The following is a 19,682-nucleotide window of genomic DNA, read 5'->3' on the forward strand; positions in this document are numbered from 1 at the left end:
TTTGATTTTTTATACCTCTTTAGAACATTTGTAGCTATGGATGTTCATTACACACTTTTGGCCACCGCTATTCTGTGTCAAGGTTACGTTAAAAATTACTTATCACATGCACTTGCTTTGCAATTACGGCCGCAGATGGGCAAAATTTACGTGGCAATCCACTCCCAGATTACGTGAAATGCTGACGTATTGCGTCAGAATGTTGATAGTCAACCTAGTAGCTGTCTGAAGTAAAAACAGAACAAAAACAAAAATTCGCGACACATTTGATGCCGATTACCAGCTAGCAAAACAATCAATTTCTTCTCCAGCGACCATTAATGGGTATCATATGTAGACACTTTCAAATGCGATCGCGCATGATTGCTCAGGCTCGATCCCAAAGTGTTCCAAGGCACCGTGTTACACCAGTGTTACCTAACATTGCGGATCGCGCGAGGTTACGGCAGCAAGCACGCTACACCGTCCATTCATTGTGATGTAGGGGCATCGCATGCAACATGATCTATGAGGTCTTCATACACAAGCAGACTTTCAATTCCAGAAGCAATCTTTCAATTACGGGTATGAACACAGCAACTATGCACGCCAAGCCAGGACGCTGCGTCCTAAGCTTAAGGAAAAAGAGAATTTCGCTGTGATGCAATGCGTCGCCGAATACGGCTAACATTGTGTTACTCCACGTCGTGAGAGATTGCTAAGGGGAACAGTAACTTCACTTTATTTTGAAATGCCAATAACACAGCACAACACATTGCAAAACTGGAATGCCAAAGTCAGTAAACCAGCTGCCACATACAGCCGATAACGAACTGCTACAGACGACATGGTCGCTGATGTTGCCTACGCGTCTCAATGTACTCTATATGAAATCAGCACAACAAAACGCTGCACCATTTATCACAGACGCTCAATGCCGCTGCTTTATCAATCCTCATGGCCAAGCGAAAATGTAGTTACAGGGCATTGACAGGGCATGCTCACACAACACAGTTGAGCCCGTCACCGGCCATCACGGTGGATTTCGCATGCGTGACGTGCACCAACAACGAAAAACGACGCTTAAATCAGATACTCGCGTAGCAGTCTGTCGTCGATTCCTTCTTATTCTCTCAGTGAAATCCCAAATGCAACAGGTATACCACCTCCGCACACCGCCATTTCCAGTCCCTGTCCACTCTGTACTGTTGAGGCGGAGAAATGCAACCCGTCGTGTAGAAGCGATGAAGGGTGGTAAGCAGCACCACAGCTGAAACCTCTTCCATTTGTGTGTGCGTACTTACAATTCGCCTATGAATAATGTTCAAGCAGCGTTACCTATGGTGATATTATGTAACTGCTGGTGATCGTGGGCTGTGTCTTTTCTTTATATTCGTTGCGTCTTGATTTTTCGCTCTTAACATGCTCAGTTGCCTTCCACATGAAATTACGGACGTTTCTCCGTATCTGAAAAGACAGAGGTCACGTCCGTTTTTTTACCTAGAATTCCGCTATTTTTCATGAAACTGAACTGTCTACGTAATTTTTACGGCAGGTTTAACGGTAAAATTACGGAAATTTTTACAGTGTATTTATTTCAGAAGCAAAAGAAAGTGACATCCGATAAACGAGAAGCACGCTTGATTGGGCTTTTCAAACAACGCTGCGTGTTACCCCCCGGCGCTTGTGTCGGGGCATGGTTACGTGAGTTTGACATCAGGGGGTTGGAATAAAAAGAGATTTGAATACTTTTACGTTATAGATACGATCTCTCCAATGCTATTCACAGCGTGTTTACAGGAGGTATTCAGAGACCTGGATTGGGAAGAATTGGGGATAAAAGTTAATGGAGAATACCTTAGTAACTTGCGATTCGCTGATGATATTGCCTTGCTTAGTAACCCAGGGGACCAATTGCAATGCATGCTCACTGACCTGGACAGGCAAAGCAGAAGAGTGGGTATAAAAATTAATCTGCAGAAAACTAAAGTAATGTTTAACAGTCTCGGAAGAGAACAGCAATTTACAATAGGCAGCGAGGCACTGCAAGTAGTAAGGGAATACATCTACTTAGGGCAGGTAGTGATGGCAGATCTGGATCATGTGACAGAAATAATCAGAAGAATAAGAATGGGCTGGGGTGCGTTTGGCAGGCATTCTCAGATCATGAACAGCAGGTTGCCATTATCCCTCAAGAGGAAAGTGTATAATAGCTGCGTCTTACCAGTACTCACCTACGGGGCAGAAACCTGGAGGCTTACGAAAAGGGTTCTACTCAATTTGAGGACGACGCAACGAGCTATGGAAAGAAGAATGATAGGCGTAACGTTAAGGGATAAGAAAAGAGCAGAGTGGGTGAGGGAACAAACGCGAGTTAATGACATCTTAGTTGAAATCAAGAAAAATAAATGGGCATGGGCAGGACATGTAATGAGGAGGGAGGATAACCGATGGTCATTAAGGGTTACGGACTGGATCCCAAAGGAAGCGAAACGTAGCAGGGGGTGGCAGAAAGTTAGGTGGGCGGATGAGATTAAGAAGTTTGCAGGAACAGCATGGACACAATTAGTACATGACCCGCGGTTGTTGGAGAAGTATGGGAGAGGCCTTTGCCCTGCAGTGAGCGTAACCAGGCTGATGATGATGATGATGACGTTATAGGGCCCCAGATCACCTATATTAGTTTCTGTATGCTATCTCATTGTATTTCTGTGATATATATTTCGCCTAGTTTACTAGTTATTTGAAGTGATATTCTGCTTATTATATTACGGTATTCATAGCATTGTTTCTTATATTTCTGCGTTGCTTAGCCGCTGACTGAACAACGAATTACGCGGGACGTTGACCTCTGTCAGGAGGCATGCAATGTTTGCCCCCTTTTGTAACATCTCGTGGGCACGTTGTGAGCATGTCTGAGTAAAATTGGCGGATAATATCAAATGGTGCGGAAACATGAAGCACAAGCAAAACCCGATGCGCCATAGGGAAGCGGCGCATGCACAAACAGTTCGAGTTATGACGACCTCGGAAGGCAACAGCGCGCCCGCATGGGGTCGACTGCGGAACGGTGCCACGAGGGTGCACACTCCCTCGGCGCTGCGGGCGCTGCTGCCGTTCTCACCGTTTTTGGTCAGCGGGAGACCATTAGTCTACGCCTGCGCTTTCGCCGATCGTGCCGACGCAATGATAGAACGGCAAAAGGTTTCAAACAAGAAAGAAAGAGACTGCGAGCATGGGGTAATTGAGGCTGTCGATTCTTTGCTTGTTTCAGTTGCACAGAATATGAGGATGGCTGGCTGCAGTCGTCGGCATCGGCCGAGTATGGCGAGACGCTTCGACGGGCTGGAAGCTGGCCGAGAGTAGAGCTATGGATCTGCCTGGAGACTTGAGTCCTGGAAAACCACCGAGGAGAAAAAATCTCCTCTACAGGTGCTCCTCTCTTTCTCTTCTTCTCCGATCGCAGAACAATGATGCTTGTAGGCAGTATAGAAAGTTTCCCACATCGCAGACGCTGCCAATTACCTGTAAAAAAAGGAAGCGAACTCAACGCATTGATTTGAACCTAGTTCAAGTGAAGCCCCTTTTAAGCGTTTCAATTAAGTGCTATGCATGTTGCTTGGTGATTGACACAATGTGCTCGTTTCTTCGTGAGATCACGTAGCGGTAACACATTATCGATGAGATAGGAGTTCATATATGCTGTTCGCTGTAATTGGGTTTAGGATTTCAAGGACTCATTAAAGTCCGTGGATTTCACCTCAGACGTCAGTTCACACAGCGCGCGACATAAGAGAGGCACGGTAGGAACTCTCACGTGATACAACCGACGAGCGAGAAAGCGGGTAAAAATGTAGCAGCACCGTAACAGGACCGCGATGTGTGGCACTTAAAAAGCAAGAATGCCTCGTTGGGTGCGGTGTTTCACTGCGCACGTAATGCCATTGGCCACGAGACGCACTATCGTATGCGATATCGTCTCAGAAGTATATTCATATACAGGTTTAACTATTCTCAGCTCACCTACTCTACGACGGAGAAAGAGACTCTTGCCGTCGTCATGGCAGTGCGATACTTTACATTAATACGGGTGATCATTTAGAAGTTTTACGGAATTTTCAGAAATAGCGTGTGGCCAATAGCACAATTTTTGTACTTGAGCTGGTTTTTTTAACAGAGGCGGACATAACTATTACGAGAAATTAAAACACATGTTCAACTAATTAATCAAAATTACCAATAAACCTCGTAATTATTTCCTTTATGACATTTCTTGCAATTTACGAATTGTAGACGGTGAGCTAGCAAGAGATATCCACGTGAAACGGATCTCCGGGACAACACCAGTTTAGAGATATCATTTCGTAAAATGTGAGACGAAATACATGGGCGTTCAAGTTAGTTCTGTGCATCAAGGCATAAAAGAGCTTGTTCATCTTTTCTCGCACCAACTAAAGATTGGGCACAAGAAGACACACAGGACACACCCGGCGCTAACTTCCAAAAAATGTTTTATTATCGAAAAACAGGTTGTACTTCTATGCTGATTCAGATAAATCCCAGTCACGTCTACATGTCAGAGAAAGCAGAAGAACGACATCTTAGTAATAGAGCATAACGTGGGTGGGGGAGGGGGGGGGGGGGGCGCTAAGGTTTCATTAGACGATTGATGGACGGATAACGCTGAACCCTTTAAATCGGGCGGTGGAACACGCCACCTGGCCTTTACTAGTAATGTATTTTTTACTTAGTCGAGGGTGAAATTTCACCCTTGCATTGATTTTAGCCGCCAATCATATACCCTCCGTTTGGTTATTTTGACCCGCATAAAGTACCTTTTTCCTCCACCATCCATAAAGCCCAATGCTATTAAAAAAATCCGGAGACGGTCCAGTTCCTAAAGGAATGGAAGATGGATGCCCGCGGATTGCTCTGGCACTAGCTGCTCGGAAGGGGCACGGAGCATGGGTTTCATCGCGTATCATACACATTTTTCCGTGGTACTGTAACGTTACCGAGGCCTTTCGGCACGTGTGCGACGTCACGTTGCCAATTCCTCTTCACTGAGGATCCGTTCTAGTAGCATTGTTAACGTTCCGCTGTACACCACCACGATTTTCGACTAGCCACCGCAAGCTAAGTGAGGGGAAGCGGATCAATCACAGACGCCGGCACCACCCTCCTTACCCTGTTATTTACTTTTCGTTCTGGCTCGGCTCCATCGAAACCCCCTCCACTTGAGCGTGCTCCTCACCTCTCGTCAGCTAATTCGATAAGGAAATCTGCTCAATGTAGGCAATGCTATTCGCTTTGAAAGCAAAATAATTGTCCTCCTATAAACAAGGATCATGGTTGACTGGCCTTTTGAAACAACACTGCGGGTTACCGCCAGATGCTTGCGTCGGTGCTTAAGTACCTTTGACGTCAGGAGATCGGAATAAAAACAGATTCGATTAGTTTTATGTTATAGGGCCTCTGGCAATGGAATTGCTGCACGCTACGCAAGAAGTAAAACTCTTGCTTGGGCCAGTTGGTTCGTGCTTGAAGTAGGTAAAGGCAAGGCGCAGAAGACCAGGACTTAGGTCTGCTATTAGGCCCGTCTTGTCATTTGTGTTCTTCTTCCTAAGTCCTGGTCTTCTGCGCCTTGCCTTTACCTACTACGCAAGAAATTGGCTAAATTTACGAACTACCTAGAATCGGTGGCAGTCCCTCCCGACGTTATCTGTATTCAAGAAATAGGGAAACACAAGCAAAAACTCAAAGGATACGAACTTTATGCTCACGCAGATTACCCTCAAGTAGCCACATTTGCCAAGAAGGACGTCGCAATTAGCATACATTGTTTTCGGGTGAACCTATTCAGCAGCAGATAATCATGGTTTGGCAGCAGAAAATGGGGCAGACCTAAAGCAATTATTGTCAACTTTTATGGTGTAGTTCTCTCAGAGAGAAAAAAGCGGATTTTGAAAACGTGGTGGTCACCGCGCTGTGACTCGCTTAAGGTAGGGACCGATTAATATTGTTAGGAGACTTTTACGAACAACACTCAACCTGGGCCTACAGTAGAGACAATCCTAAGGGTTAGTTGCCGTTAGGATTGTCTAGCAGATGTCGTAGAGTGCTACGGACTTTTCCAGCTAAACCAACCGGAGCTCCCAATGCGAATCGGGAACAGTGTGTCCAAGGACAAATCCCCCGACCTTACGTTCACCAATAACGAAATTAATAGGCCATGGACGAACCTAGGTGTAAACCTAGGAAGCGATCCCTATACTTTAAGCATATCGGTTAATGCAGCCAGAGTTCGAAGAGCTAGCGGTAAGGCAATGCTATCCGACTGGACCGAATTTCGTGAAAGGAAACAGAGAACAATTGGTAACAAAACAAACATGGGAGAATGGGCCAGCCGATCAGAATTGTTCTCGCTGGGCTCACAAAATCGATTGAAACGACAATGGAGGCTCCTGCCATGAAGTGTCACCTCTTGCATCTCAGTGAAGCCGGGAGAGGTCTCACAAAAAGATGGAAAAAGCAGAAACTTAATTGCGAACTCAGGATACGGGTAGCTCAGCTAGCACAGGAAAATAAGGAATGCGCACAAAAGTTAAGCGAAAGTGCCTGGCGTTATTTCAGCGACTGGCTTCGATGCACTTTGAGTACAAAGAAAACATGGCACATTGTTCGAAGTGTATTCGACCCGGGAACAACGAAAAGAGTCGAGAACCCGACATGATAGACAAAATTAAACAGATATGCGCAGCAACAGTTCCGAACGGGCAATCCACCAAGCACGTTTGCGAAGGTCAAGACGAACCGGAACTGGACGCCCCCGCGACCTTTGATGAGGTTTAAGCAGCGGCACATTCCTTCAGGAAAAACGTGGCTCCAGAGGTGGATCAGGGGTGCTATAAAGTAAAGCTATTGAAAACTTTTCTAATTCTGCAATTGCATTCCGCGATTTGTAAAAAAAAAAAAACGTTTTTTGGACCAGCTCTACTTCATCTGTCTCTCATACGACGTCCCAAAAAACGCGACAGCTTCGCATCTGATATGACCTGTACAAACCGATTATGCATGATTGGACCGACCAAAAGAAAAATAGTTCATTCTGATTCTACGAATTTTAACCATGAGCCTTCTGCTATTGGTCAAAAGTTTCGGGCTGCAACCACGGGCGCTATAACGTAAAATTATTCCAAACTTTTCTATTCCAATTCTGCTATCAGCCCTCTACGATTGGTCAAAAACTCTTTTCGACCACCCCCACTTCACCTGTCTGTCACGCGACGTCAGGAAAACCGCGATACCTCCCCATCTGATATGATGTGTACACACTGATTATGCATAATTTGACAGAAAAAAGGAAAACAGTTATTTTTGATTCGACCCCTTTTCGCTATTAGCCCTCGGCTATTGGTAAAAAGTTTTCGGACTGCACCCACTTCACCTGCCTGTCACGCGATGTCATAAGACCGCAAGAACTCACCGCGTCAAAGTGACGTGTACGCGATAAAGATGCATTAATATGCCGAAAAAAAAAACTGAATTTTCTTCGGAATAGCCGCAGGCTGCCCCGTTCCGAAAGGAATAGAAGATTGCTGCCGCCGATCGCTCAGACGCTGGCTACTCGCACCTGCCGGAGAGCATGGGTGTATTTGCGTATAATAAAACTTCTTGCGTGGCCGTGTAACGTTTTCGAGCACTTTCGGCACGTTTACCCACTCATTCGCCAACTCTTCTTTGCTGAGGGTCCGTTTTAGCGTCATTCTTGAGCTTCCGTTGCATGCCGCTGCGATTTTCGACTAGCCACCGCAAGCTAAGTAAGGGAAAGCCGACCAATCGTAGACGCCGGCACCACCCTCTTCATCCGGTAATCGACTTTCAGTGCAGTGGCTCGGCCCCATCGAATCCTTCTCCACTTGAGCGTTCTCCTCGCCTCTTGTCACCCAATTAGATACGACAAGCCGCTCAGTGTAGGCAATGTTATTCGTTTTTGCAGCAAACAAAAGTGACCTCCTATGAACGAGGAGAGCGTTTGATTGGTCTGTTCAGACAACCCTGCGGGTGACCACCCGGTGCTTGCGTTGGTGGTTACGCAAATTTGATGTCAGGAGATTGGAATAGAAGCATATTGGAATAGTTTTACGTTATAGGGCCCCACTTCACGTGCCTTTCACGCGACGTCACAAAACCGCGAAAACTCACCACGTCAAAGTAACGTGTACGGGTTAAAGATGCATTAGTATGCCGAACAAAACTGACTTTTTTTAATTAGCTGCAGGCTGCCCTTTTCCGAAATGAATAACAGATAGCTGCCGCCGATCACTCAGGCACGGACTACTCGCACGTGACAGGGAAAATGGGTTTATTTCCGTGTAAAAAACTTCTTGTGTGGCCGCGTAACGTTTTCGAGCACTTTCAGCAAGTTTACGACCTCACTCTTCCGACTCTTCTTTGCTGTGAATTCATTTTAGCGGCATTCTTAACACTGCGTTGCACGCCGCCGCAATTTTTGAACAGCCACCGCACGCTAAAGGAAAGCGGACTGTTCGCACCCGACGGCACCACCCTCTTCATCCGGTTATCTATGTACAGTGCCCTGGTTCGGCCCCATCAAAACCCTCTCCACTTGGGCGTGCTCCTCGCCTCCTGGCAGCCAGTTACCAACAAAAAACAGCTCAATGTAGGCAATGTTATTCATTTTGAAAGCAAAGGAAAGTAACCTCCTATAAACTAGGAGAGCGCTTGTTGGGCTGCTCAGGCAACACTACGGGCCACCGCCGGATGCATGGCGTCGGCGGTTACCCAAATTTGACGTCATGAGATTAGAATAAAAACATATTGGAATAGTTTTAAGCTATAGGTCCCCAGGTGAAGAATGCAAGGAATCGCAGTCTAATTGAGCAATTTTTCTTATCTAATTGACTGACACGAGGCGAGGAGCACACTCAAGTGCAGAGGGTGTCGATGGGGCCGAGCCAGCACAGTGAAAGCGGACAACCGGATGAAGAGGGTGGTGACGACGTCTGCGATTGGTGCACTTTCCCTTGCTTAGCTTGCGGTGGATGGCTGGTCGAATATCACGGCAGCGTGCAACGGAAGGTTAGAAATGCCGCTAAAACGGATCCCCTGCGAAGAAGAGTGGCCAGAGCAACGCCGTATGTGTACCGAAAGGGCTCGGTAACGTTACACTTCCACTCAAGATGTTTCTTATTCACAAATAAATTTATGTTCCCCGGAAGCTACGACTTGCAACTGGCAGAGCGATTGGCGGGCAGCCATCGTTTATTTTCTTTGGAACGGGGCACTACCTGGCTATTCAGAAAAAAAAATTGCTCGGCATAATAATGCACCTTTATACGTACACGTCACTTTGACGCGGTGAGTTCAGGCGGTTTTATTACGTCACGTGAGAGATAGGCGCAGTGAGCGCAGTCCAAGAATGCTTGCCTAATAGCAGAGGGCTAATCGCAAAAAATGAATCAGAAACAACTGTCTGTTTTGTTTGGTAAAATCAAGCATGATCAGTGTGCACAGATTATGTCAAATGGGGCTTTTTCAGCATTTCCATGACGTAGCATTACAGACAGGCGAAGTGGGGGTGGTCCGAAAGTTTTTTGGCCAATCATAGAGGGCTGACAGCAGAATTGGAATAGACAAGTTTGGAACAGTTTACGTTATAACGCCGTAAGTGACGACATGCTAAAGAGATTGTCCAAATTTTATAACGACACGGTCTGGACAGAGGATGGTTTCCTTCCAATAGAATGGAAGGAAGCCAAATTTATCCTCATTCCTAAACCGGGCAAGTCCCGTAACGTCAACAAGCTTCGAGCCATCTTCCTAATGGCGGGCGCAGGGAACCTCTTTGAAAAAGGTTGTGCAGGTCCGGCTCGTGAACCACATAGAAGTAAACGACATGTCCCCTCCAGCATGTTCAGTTGCCGACCCCATGTGTCGGTGCAGGCCGTGTTTTTACTACTAAAGTATGAGGTCCCATCAATCTAGCTATTTTTGCTGCTGTTTATGCTTATGCTGTGTGTGGCTGATTTATCGATACATGCCAACCAGCACCATGCTTGTGAAGCCCGCGCTGCTTTCTTCGTTCCGTGATGTGAACATTTCTGCAACTTTTCTGCTAGTTGCGGTGCAATGTCGTATGAAGCGGTAGTGATTTAGTATTGGCACTGTCCGTGTTTTGAACTGCACACTGCGCAAGTAGTGAGCAGTTGTTCCTTAAGACAGCGCTGCTCTGAAGTTTTGTCTGTCTAAAAATTTTATAAACATATTATTTTGATTGTATTTTAATTTAAGTTTCCTATGCCGCATTTTGGCAGGTTATCAAGCGCGAACTGTAATGACGTAAAATCTTTTAAGAATGATTTTCTTACATACTTGAACTACGATGCGGCATGCGGTTCGCTTGAAGTTGCTGTGAAGACGGAGCGTACAAACACTTCGTTTTCACGGCGGTCGAGATGACTTAATGCGTGGTAAATATTGTCTGATCATGAACTCATTCTTTGCTTTTTCCTACTCAGGCTATACAGGAGGAGAGGTAGTGAAATATTTAGCGTATAGTTTCACGGTTCACAATGACATAGGTTGCAGTGAACCGGTTCACAGTTAGATATGTCGCAGTGGTTAGACAAGTGCGAATGTAAAAGAAAATCATTCGCACGTGTCTAGCCACTGCAACCCATGTCATTGTGAACGGGTATTTTTTTCACACTGATATTTTGTTTCCTAATAAAAATAAACGAAAAAATGAAATTAGAGAAACATTCCTTATAATAAAGCGTGCTTAATAATGCATCAGTCAGCTATTGGTTTCTATATAACACTGACAAAGAATTTACATTCTTGAATCCTGTTTGAAGCTTTGTAATCTGTTCATATAAATAGCGATGACTCGTTTTGCACATGCTCGGTGCAGCTAACTGGCGCTTTTATGTTCTGTCTCTTTCCATACATAAACAGTGGCGAGTAAGCGCTCGGGTGTCGGCTTCTCTGCGTCCTTGCCTATTTTGCGTGCTCTAAATTTTACCATAAATAAACTACGTAACTGACATTTTGAGTGAGTTAACTATTTGTGCTGAAAATGAGTAAGAAAACATTTGGGAAATTGAAATTATTCAGGCCACAACATTGGGGGGGGGGGGGGGGCTATGACAATAGTTTGAGGCTGGCTTTTGCAGTAACGACCTGGCACGCTTTCCTAATTTTAATGAATGAAGAGAAAGTCAGACATACACCCGTCCTTAGCAATTGCTAATTTTAATAGCACGTAGTAAACAACGCAGGCAAGGTTATGCATTGCAAAATGTGCCCCATGCTTGTCATTTCCTCTACAGGTACACAAGGATGACGGCTACAATTTTGGCGTTCATGTGAACTTGCATGTGAACCTTGTTAAAAAGCTGTCGAATATATGTGATGTGCTAAGCTGAACGCGATGTTAACACTGACCATCTTGTTTCTGTGCAGGGTTAATTCTGCAAACATTCTCAGAGTCATCAGCTCTGAATGTAAAAAAAAATATATTATCATCTATGTTTACTAGAGTTTATACTACAGCTGCCATGCCGTAATCAACTTAGTTAAATTTTATTTATTATTCTTATTAATTTCTCCATTACTTTCCTCAAAATTCTCAGTAAATATAATTGTGTGAATAGACTTCTTTTATTGCAAACTTACAACAATTTTCCATGTACATGCACCTTCTGGGTTGCATATTGCCGTTTACCAACATGTTCACACATACTGACAAATGTTTACACTATGTTACTAGGTCGTATGTAGGACAAATGTTACTAAGGGCTAGTAAAACGTCAGTAGCAAGTACATAAGCACATGTAAGGAAAATGGTGGCTAAATGTTACTACATGGCCCAAAAACTTGTGTTGGTTGACGGTTACTAGAATGTTTACAGTCCATCTATGAGCATGCTTCAATTGAAGTACGGTGTTTACGGGATATTACTATTACAAATGTTAACAGGTGATTGGTACGAAGTTGACGAAGTCTACAAGTGTTCTTCTCTTGGAAACATGTTAGTATAGTGCATAATGAAAGACCTGTTAAAAGGGGATTGGTAGAAAGTTCATAGGACGTTTACAAACGTTGTTCTATCGGAATAGCGTTAATATGGTGTAACTGCAAAGGAAGTCCTGTTCATAGGGGATGTTAATTGGTGGTTGGTAGGTAGTTGGCAGAAGATATATGAACATTTTTCTTTTGAGAGAATGTTGCGAGGGTGTATAAAGATAAATGTTCACCTGAAATGGGTAGCAACTTTCAAGACATTCTATGAGCATGTTTATACTGGAAGTTGGTGGCCAATTCTTTCTAGGGTGTTACAAGAGCGTTGTTAGGATGTATATAGACTGTTGGTAAGACTTCAAATGACTGTTCGTAGGTTCTAGTAACAATAGTCTAAAGATGGTCTAAAAATGTTGGAAGAAATTTTTATAAGGGTTAACGCACCGCGCTAACCTTCAACAAGGGCGGGATTGACTAAGCAGCGCTGTTGGTACTCAATTTCTTAGCCAAAAACAAAAAGTTCTTACGATGAGATCGCGGTGCAACCGAAATGGCAGTGCATTGAACTTAAGGCGTAGCATCAGAGCGAGGAGGAGCAAAGTTCGGTATAAACGACAAGAAATTAAAGACGTGCGAATAATTGATAGCATGATCTTACATCATGCACTTGTAGTTGAGGCTTTAGTATTGGCGTAAACCACTGCACATTCGACGGCTTCCCTTTTCCGGGCGTCTGCTACAGCACTGACAAGTGCGCTCGCTCGTTCACCGCACCACCATAAAAACAAATGCCGTGGAATTGTTACGCATTCCTCTCGCATTTCTGCGAGAGACAGGAATGATGGACAGTGTGGTGGCGCATATGGCACAGGAAAAGACCCTAAGTGGAAGCATTTGCCGGCCAGGCCTTACAGGCTAACCGCGCCTGCATACCTCGCCACGACCACCACCACCGTATTACATAGCGACTAAATGTATTTATTTCGATATCAATTACGAAATTTAGAAACCAGCTTCATAATCTATAGTTCGTATGGCTACAAGGCAAGGGGCCGACACGGTATGCTATCATGCTACACATGTTGCAGGTGCGCTTCTAATGCCTCGCCTATGTAGCTCAATATCAGCTCCCTCAGCAGCCGATACCGCCTAAGTTGCTGGTCAACGATGTCATCGACCGCCAACCCACGACGAAACGTGCGCTCCCTTCACAAAGGATCACTCTCCAGTGCACCGAGAGACATTAAAGCAGCCCTAAACATGTCCAGTGATTACGACACTGTCTAATGAGAAATTTGAGCACTGCTGTTTACGTGTTTTCATTTCGCAATATACAAAGGTAAAGAATTTGAGACCGAAATCACCGCATCGAGTGGCACTGGGCCAGTGCAGTTAGTGCCTTGGCAGAACGAGGGGTCGTATGTGAACTCCGGCATGATAAGCGGCATCGGAAGCAGCAGTTGAAGAAGAGATTGATGAAGGCATGAACAATGACACGAGCACGAAAGGCAGAATGGGAACGCTGGCATGTTGAACGGCATCGAAGCCAGCTGGGGAAGGTGACGATGACGAGAGTTTGACGAGTTGCTTCCATTTGTCGACAAATTCGAAGTTGTCCTGCCATCGGCTAGCCGCCTGGTTAGCTAAGATGGTAGAGTGGCTGCACTGGGAAGGGGGTGGTACCGGGTTCGAGTTCCGGACCTCGACGAATTTTTCTTCAACTGCGAAGCTTTTCATTCGAGGAACCCTTACGGGTTTCCTTCGTAGCGATTGCTACAATTGGGTGGATGGTTCATTTTCCCTTAATTAAAGACGATGACAAAGGCACGAGCAGCGGCACGAGTTCATTCGCACGGTTACGCCGAGGGACGATGATGCCCAACCCAGGCACAGGCACCTAAAGCTGCGCTCTAAGAATAAATGCGGGAAAAAGCCGTGGGTATCGACACTCCCAAAAGATGACAGAAAACTTCCCTACGTAACATTCACAGGTGCAAGTTTCATTGCCTATCACGCTTCGGAATCGTATCAGCGTTCATCGCTGGTTCTTGGTTTCTCCTCAGCTGATAAAACATCATGAAGCCTCGCAAAAGGTACAGGATTTGTTTTTGCAGGTTCTGGCGGCCGCGTGCCGAAAGAGGCGAAATGGGCAAAGGTGCGCATACATATCAATTTTGCAGACCGGTAATAAATTATAGGTTGGTGCCTGCAAATTTCCTGATTTCATTACCTAACCTAATTTTCCGCCGTCCTAGACAGCGGTTCCTTTCCCCTGGCAACGTCTGTACTTCTAGTGGACCCCTGATTATCTGCCCTATGAATTACGGGACCTGCCCAGCGCATATTTTACCTCTTAATTTCACTCACCACTAACCCCGTTTGCTCTCTGATCGACACCGCACTCTTCCTCCCTCATAGCACGAGACATAACATTTTCCCTTCCATCCTTGTTTGAGCGGTCCATAACGTATTCTCGAACCTCCTTATTTGCCTCCAAGTTGATGCTCCATATCGTAGTACTTGAAGAATGGAATGATTGTACACTCTTCTTTTCAACGACAGCGGTGACCTCCCTGTCACGATTTGATGTTCTCATATGTGCTCCGACCCGTTTTCATTGTGCGAATTTCCGTTTCATTACCAGGGTTCCCCGTGAGTAACTGATCTGGATAATCTTACTCCTGTACATACTCTAGATGCTGACTGCTGATCATGAATTCTTGTTCGTTTGCCAGGTTATTCAACGTTACCATTGTCTTCGGCATGTTATTCTTCAACGTAGTATTACACTTTGTCAATTAAGGTCCTGAACCAATTGTTGCAATGTATGCCGACCGTTACTGAACAGGACAATGTCATCGGTGAGCTCAAGGTTGTTGAGATATTCGCTGTTGATTATGGCCGGTAATGCTACCCCGTCCAACAGCTTGCATACTTCTAAGCATTCTCTTAATATAATCGGAGAGATTGAATCTCCTTTCCAGGCTGTTATTTCCACGTTTTTTGCGGATAATTAAAACGTGTGAAGCCGGAACTGTCCCTGAGGCAGAGTCGAAGCATAAGCAGTTACGCATACGTGCGCTGTGGCTGAACGCAAATGTGATCGTTACACATATATGAAATAATTATTGAGTTCTCAGCACAATGCTGCATGCGTCACGGTCTTGATGTGAAGTTCGTTCAGTCCTTGAGTACAATTCATATGATATGCACACACACTGCTGAAAACACACAGATGTCGTAGCTTTGCCAAAACGCTCCGAAGTGATCTATGCGCCGCCAGGCCATTACACAAGACAGCGTAATTAGAGCGACGTAAATGATGATCTTGCTGGTTCGACATGTTTTGTTGACTCCGCTTAGAGCCGCTCACGCTTCAGATTGTTCATTTCGCGATACCCGGTCACTGTGACCGGATTTTTTGATGAGGTCATATAAGCACTGACCACGGTTTTTATCATCGCCTAGACCAGTACATTCACTCCCCTTCCCCATTCTCCAGTGCAGAGTAGCAGACTTGAGTGCACTAGCTGAAGTCGACCTCTCTGTCTTTCCTGTCAATAAATTATAGTCATGTTCACCTGACTATTGTGCAGCAGGCACGGAGCACAGTAACACTGTGGCCGGCTGGAACAAAATTCTTGAGCTGAAGTTACAAAAACCTACTAAAGGGACACTAAACGTAAATACTAAGTTTAGCTAAAATGATAGATTAGTGCTTCAGAATCTTTAAGGCATCAATATTATCGTGAACAGGGCCCTAATAATCGAGAAACAGGTAAATGCAAGACATAATTAGAGATACCCCCGGGACTTTCAAGCACTTACCCGATGACGAAAGCACTCCTCAGTTAAGTTCTGTCACCAGTACTCAACCATTCGTTGCAAAAAATATCATTGTATTCTATTCAGTGGTATAATGTTTGTAAGGATAAGGTGCCTCAGAAAGGCTCGCCAACGTTTCGATAGGAGGACCTATCTTCTTCAAAGACGTCCTCGTAATCCTCGGCATGTTTGTTTTACAGGGTTAGTGCAGTGACGTCACGTGCGGGTGTTGTCGCTGGCGGCTGGATTTAAAGGGAGATATTTCAAAGGTAACGAGCGCTGTCGTCCGACGTCTGTGAGCTTCGTTCCCAAGACGAGGGGACAAGAGCGGGAGAGTGGCAGCGCGAGGAGAAAAGAGCAGAAAGAAAAGTAGTGAAAAAAACAACAGGATGACACCAAGAGAAAAAAACGAGAAAGAACAAGAAAGAGAAAAACAAATTTTAAGAAAAACAGGAGCCTGGGAGCGCGTTGGGGAGGCGAGAGGTTAGGAATCATTCAGTGGTCTCGTTGGCGGCATGTTCTTGTGGCATTAGAACAGCCGGTCAGGCGGTCAGTGCGCGAGTAACACAAAACACGAAAAAAAAATATAAATTGAAAGAGTGACTTGAGTAGCGCAGCAGCAATATGTCGAGTAATTTTGAAGTAGTTAAGATGGCGACGAGGAGTCTGCGGTGCAATGTTAGGGGTGACTGAAAGGCAGCGGCATGGTCTTTCAAGGTGCATTGCCCCCGTCGCTCAACGTAAGTGTCGTTATGGCGGCGACCAGAAATGGCGATACCCTGGGTTGAGGCGCCGAAAAAGCCATATTGACTTCGGAATCTGTTGGTGAGGGTGTTTCAAAAACTATATAAAAATTAAAAAAAAAGAAGAGAGGGGGGTACCAAAACCGGAGTAACAAATAGGAGGGTGATGTGTGCAGAATTGGCTGGGGGCAAGTGTACATGGGAGAAGCGGGTCGTACAGTTGATATAAACGTAATAACCTTAAAGAGTATATTAAATTGAGCAGTATGCAGGAAAAAAATTTTCAATATGGATGAGTAGGTTAGGTTAAAGGGAAGCGGAAGAGTCTGTCGAATTCAATAAGACGCTCATATACGGATGCGGGAACATTATAAACCATATAGGTAAAATTTTGGGTTTTTTTCAATTAGGAGCGACGTAATCGTCGGTTGAAATTGCGCTGTAGCTCCGCCCCCCGTCGAATGCCGCGCGTTGCTGCTGACGCTGACAATGTGAGCGGAGACCGGAAACCACGGTGTTGGGACGTCAACTCTAGTGTTTCGTTCCTTCGCAGCGTCCGCGACCGTGCCTGAGCGCGCTTGTTTCTGCGTGCGTGCCATCGTAATCTGCTTCGATCGACCCTACATTCCTTTGTTGGTGCGTCTGCGTGTATGTAGAGTGGTAGTCAACGTGCATGGTAGTCAATGTGAGTGGTAGTCAACGTGGTAGTCAACAGATGAAGGTCACTACACGTACTGAATGAACCGGGAAGCTTTTCACGCATTTAAACCGTCTTTGTAGATTGCCGACAGCTTTGGACAGCGCACAAATGCCGACGATCGCATCCCCGCTTACGTTGCACGAGGAGGCATGCAGGAACACAACACTACAATTGTTTGACCGGAAACGAGCTCACTAGATCGGCGATCGGCGAGATCACTAAATTGCTTTGCAAAAAACTTACTCCCCAAAGAACATTTCCAACACGAGGAGATGCCAAGACTTTGCTTTCGTTCGCGTCGAAAGCACTGCTCGCACCAGCATCGTTTGCTTCATCGAGAGGCCGGCTCTTCGCAGTCGGCTCGCACATGTAGGGAGTAATGCCGAACTCCTCAGAAAAACGCAGTCTCTCTAAATTTTCCATTACCGTCTCAGAAAAACAGCACCAAACAACCTGGCACCGCGCTTCATGTGTAGCGGCAACGGTCGGTTACTAGAGTTGACGTCACGAGGCGCCCGACCAATCACAGGCGGAAACGAGACGCACGAGCTGGGCGTGTCCGCTGCTGCACTTTTCGTCAAAATAAAATATATTTGCGCTTTCTTTCACTCAATTTCGATACGATATTCGAATTCGGAGGGTTGAAAACCATTATGTACAGATGTGCACTCATTTTCTCTGGACAACCTTTCAGCTTCCCTTTAAGAATGAAGGTTAGCTGGTGGCATAACGTGCTTTGTGTATTGGTTGGTGATATTAGAATTTCCGATTTAAGTTACCGCTTTTAAATATTCTAAGTTGCCACGTGCCAAATTAATTCTCGCCGGGTGTAGGCAATTAAACTTGTGTATGAGGTATCATTCCGTATATTTCCTTTCGCGAGGGCAACGGATATTTGTTTATAGTATATAGGGCCTTGCTTTGTCAAATACACGAACATGTTCATTAAAGCGGCTGGCTACTGCTTTAGGTAAATTGTGTTTTGTGTCTGCGTGGTGACCGTTGAGCCTTGCATGAATTTGTTGTTCAGTCTCACCTAGTTATTCTTTGCTATAAGCGGCGCGTTCTAGACAGTAGACTACGCTGCTTGATGTGCATGTGAAAGCCGTAGTTACCTTGTGTGCGTAATTCGACGTTGTAGTTTTTTTTGTAGTAGCAGATTGAATATGTTTGCATGTAGAGCAGCTGGGGCGGCCACAGGGACTGGTTCATAACTTCTTCTTTGTCCTTAGTTTGGCGTGCGCAAGAAGATCTTTAAAATTGGTGTTGCGTCTGTAGGTTACTCTGGGAAGGTCGGGAAAAATCTTATTAAGTTTCTGGTTGCTGGTGAGAATTGGGTAGTATTTACTGAGGATGTTATTCACGTTTGGGAGTGCATTTGAGAATTCAGTAGAAAGAAGAGGCGTTGTTGTTCTTGTGATCATCGGGCGGGGCGTGAAGACCTCGGCTCGATCAAGTTTGGTTGCAGCGGGGTAGGCTGTTTGAAGGTCACTGTTTGGGTGGTTCCTGCTTTATAGGGTTTCTTTAAGGTGATCGAGTCTATCTATGTAGTCTTCGTTTTCAACGCAAATGCGACGCAGTCATGTGGCTTGGCCTTTAAAGATGCCTTGTTTGCAATGTCTTGGATGGTGGCTGGTATATTCTAGGTACTGCTGTTTGTCGAAAGGTTTCCTACACAGCGTTGTCTTTAGTTCCTCATTGTCAATGTATATTGTTGTGTCCAGAAACCTTATGAGCTATGTTGAGGATACTGATGTGAATTTATTGTTGGGTGAAAAGAAATTAGAAATGCTGCATATTTACCAAGACTGTCTTGACCATGTCCCCATATTATGAGTATGTCGTTTATGAATCATAGGTATGTGTGGGGCTTGTCAGTGCAGCGCGATAGGAAATCTGTTTCTAGAATCCCCATAAATATATTCGCGTAGGCTGGTGCAAAAGGCTTACCCATGCTTCTACCATGTATCTGTAGGTAGTAACTCTCCTCAAATTCGCAGTAGTTGTGTCTTAGAACTAATTCAAGGAGAGACAAGTAGATTTCAGTAGAGCGTTGTGCATTGTGTTTAGACAGCCTTTGTTTTATCGAAAATAAACCATCAGGGATTGAAATGTTGGTGTACAGCACCGTGACGTCTAGTATTGCAAGAAATGTGTTGTGGAGTAGTGTGCCTTTAGTATTAATGTCCTTACTAATTCTCAGCAGGTGGGGCGTATCTTGTACAAATGACGGAAGTGCTTTTGGCAAGTCACCATGGATTAAGGAAAGGGGGGATGCTCTCTGTCGGGGTGTTGTTATTGGATACTATCAGGCGGCCTGGGATAATAGCAGTGCATAGTTCAGCGGATGGAATTTTATGAATTTTTGGAAGGCGGTAAAAACGCCCGGC

General features: G+C 45.2%; 1 protein-coding gene across 2 annotated transcripts in view; it reads left to right on the forward strand.

The window, feature by feature from the left end:
- The window catches only part of pip (heparan sulfate 2-O-sulfotransferase pipe), a 161,955-nt gene that overhangs the window by 17,426 nt on the left and 124,847 nt on the right, over positions 1–19,682 (forward strand). The window contains exon 2 of one of the 2 annotated variants that reach the window (XM_065428737.2): positions 3,254–3,411. In XM_065428737.2, coding sequence (XP_065284809.1) covers positions 3,350–3,411 — 62 coding nt within the window. In that variant the 5' untranslated portion in view covers positions 3,254–3,349. Of the gene's footprint in view, positions 1–3,253; positions 3,412–19,682 lie in introns of those variants that run through there. The other variant, XM_065428739.2, reaches the window with a different exon arrangement.

The sequence above is a fragment of the Dermacentor albipictus genome, chromosome 6, assembly GCF_038994185.2.
Source record: "Dermacentor albipictus isolate Rhodes 1998 colony chromosome 6, USDA_Dalb.pri_finalv2, whole genome shotgun sequence".
NCBI classification, from domain to species: domain Eukaryota; kingdom Metazoa; phylum Arthropoda; class Arachnida; order Ixodida; family Ixodidae; genus Dermacentor; species Dermacentor albipictus.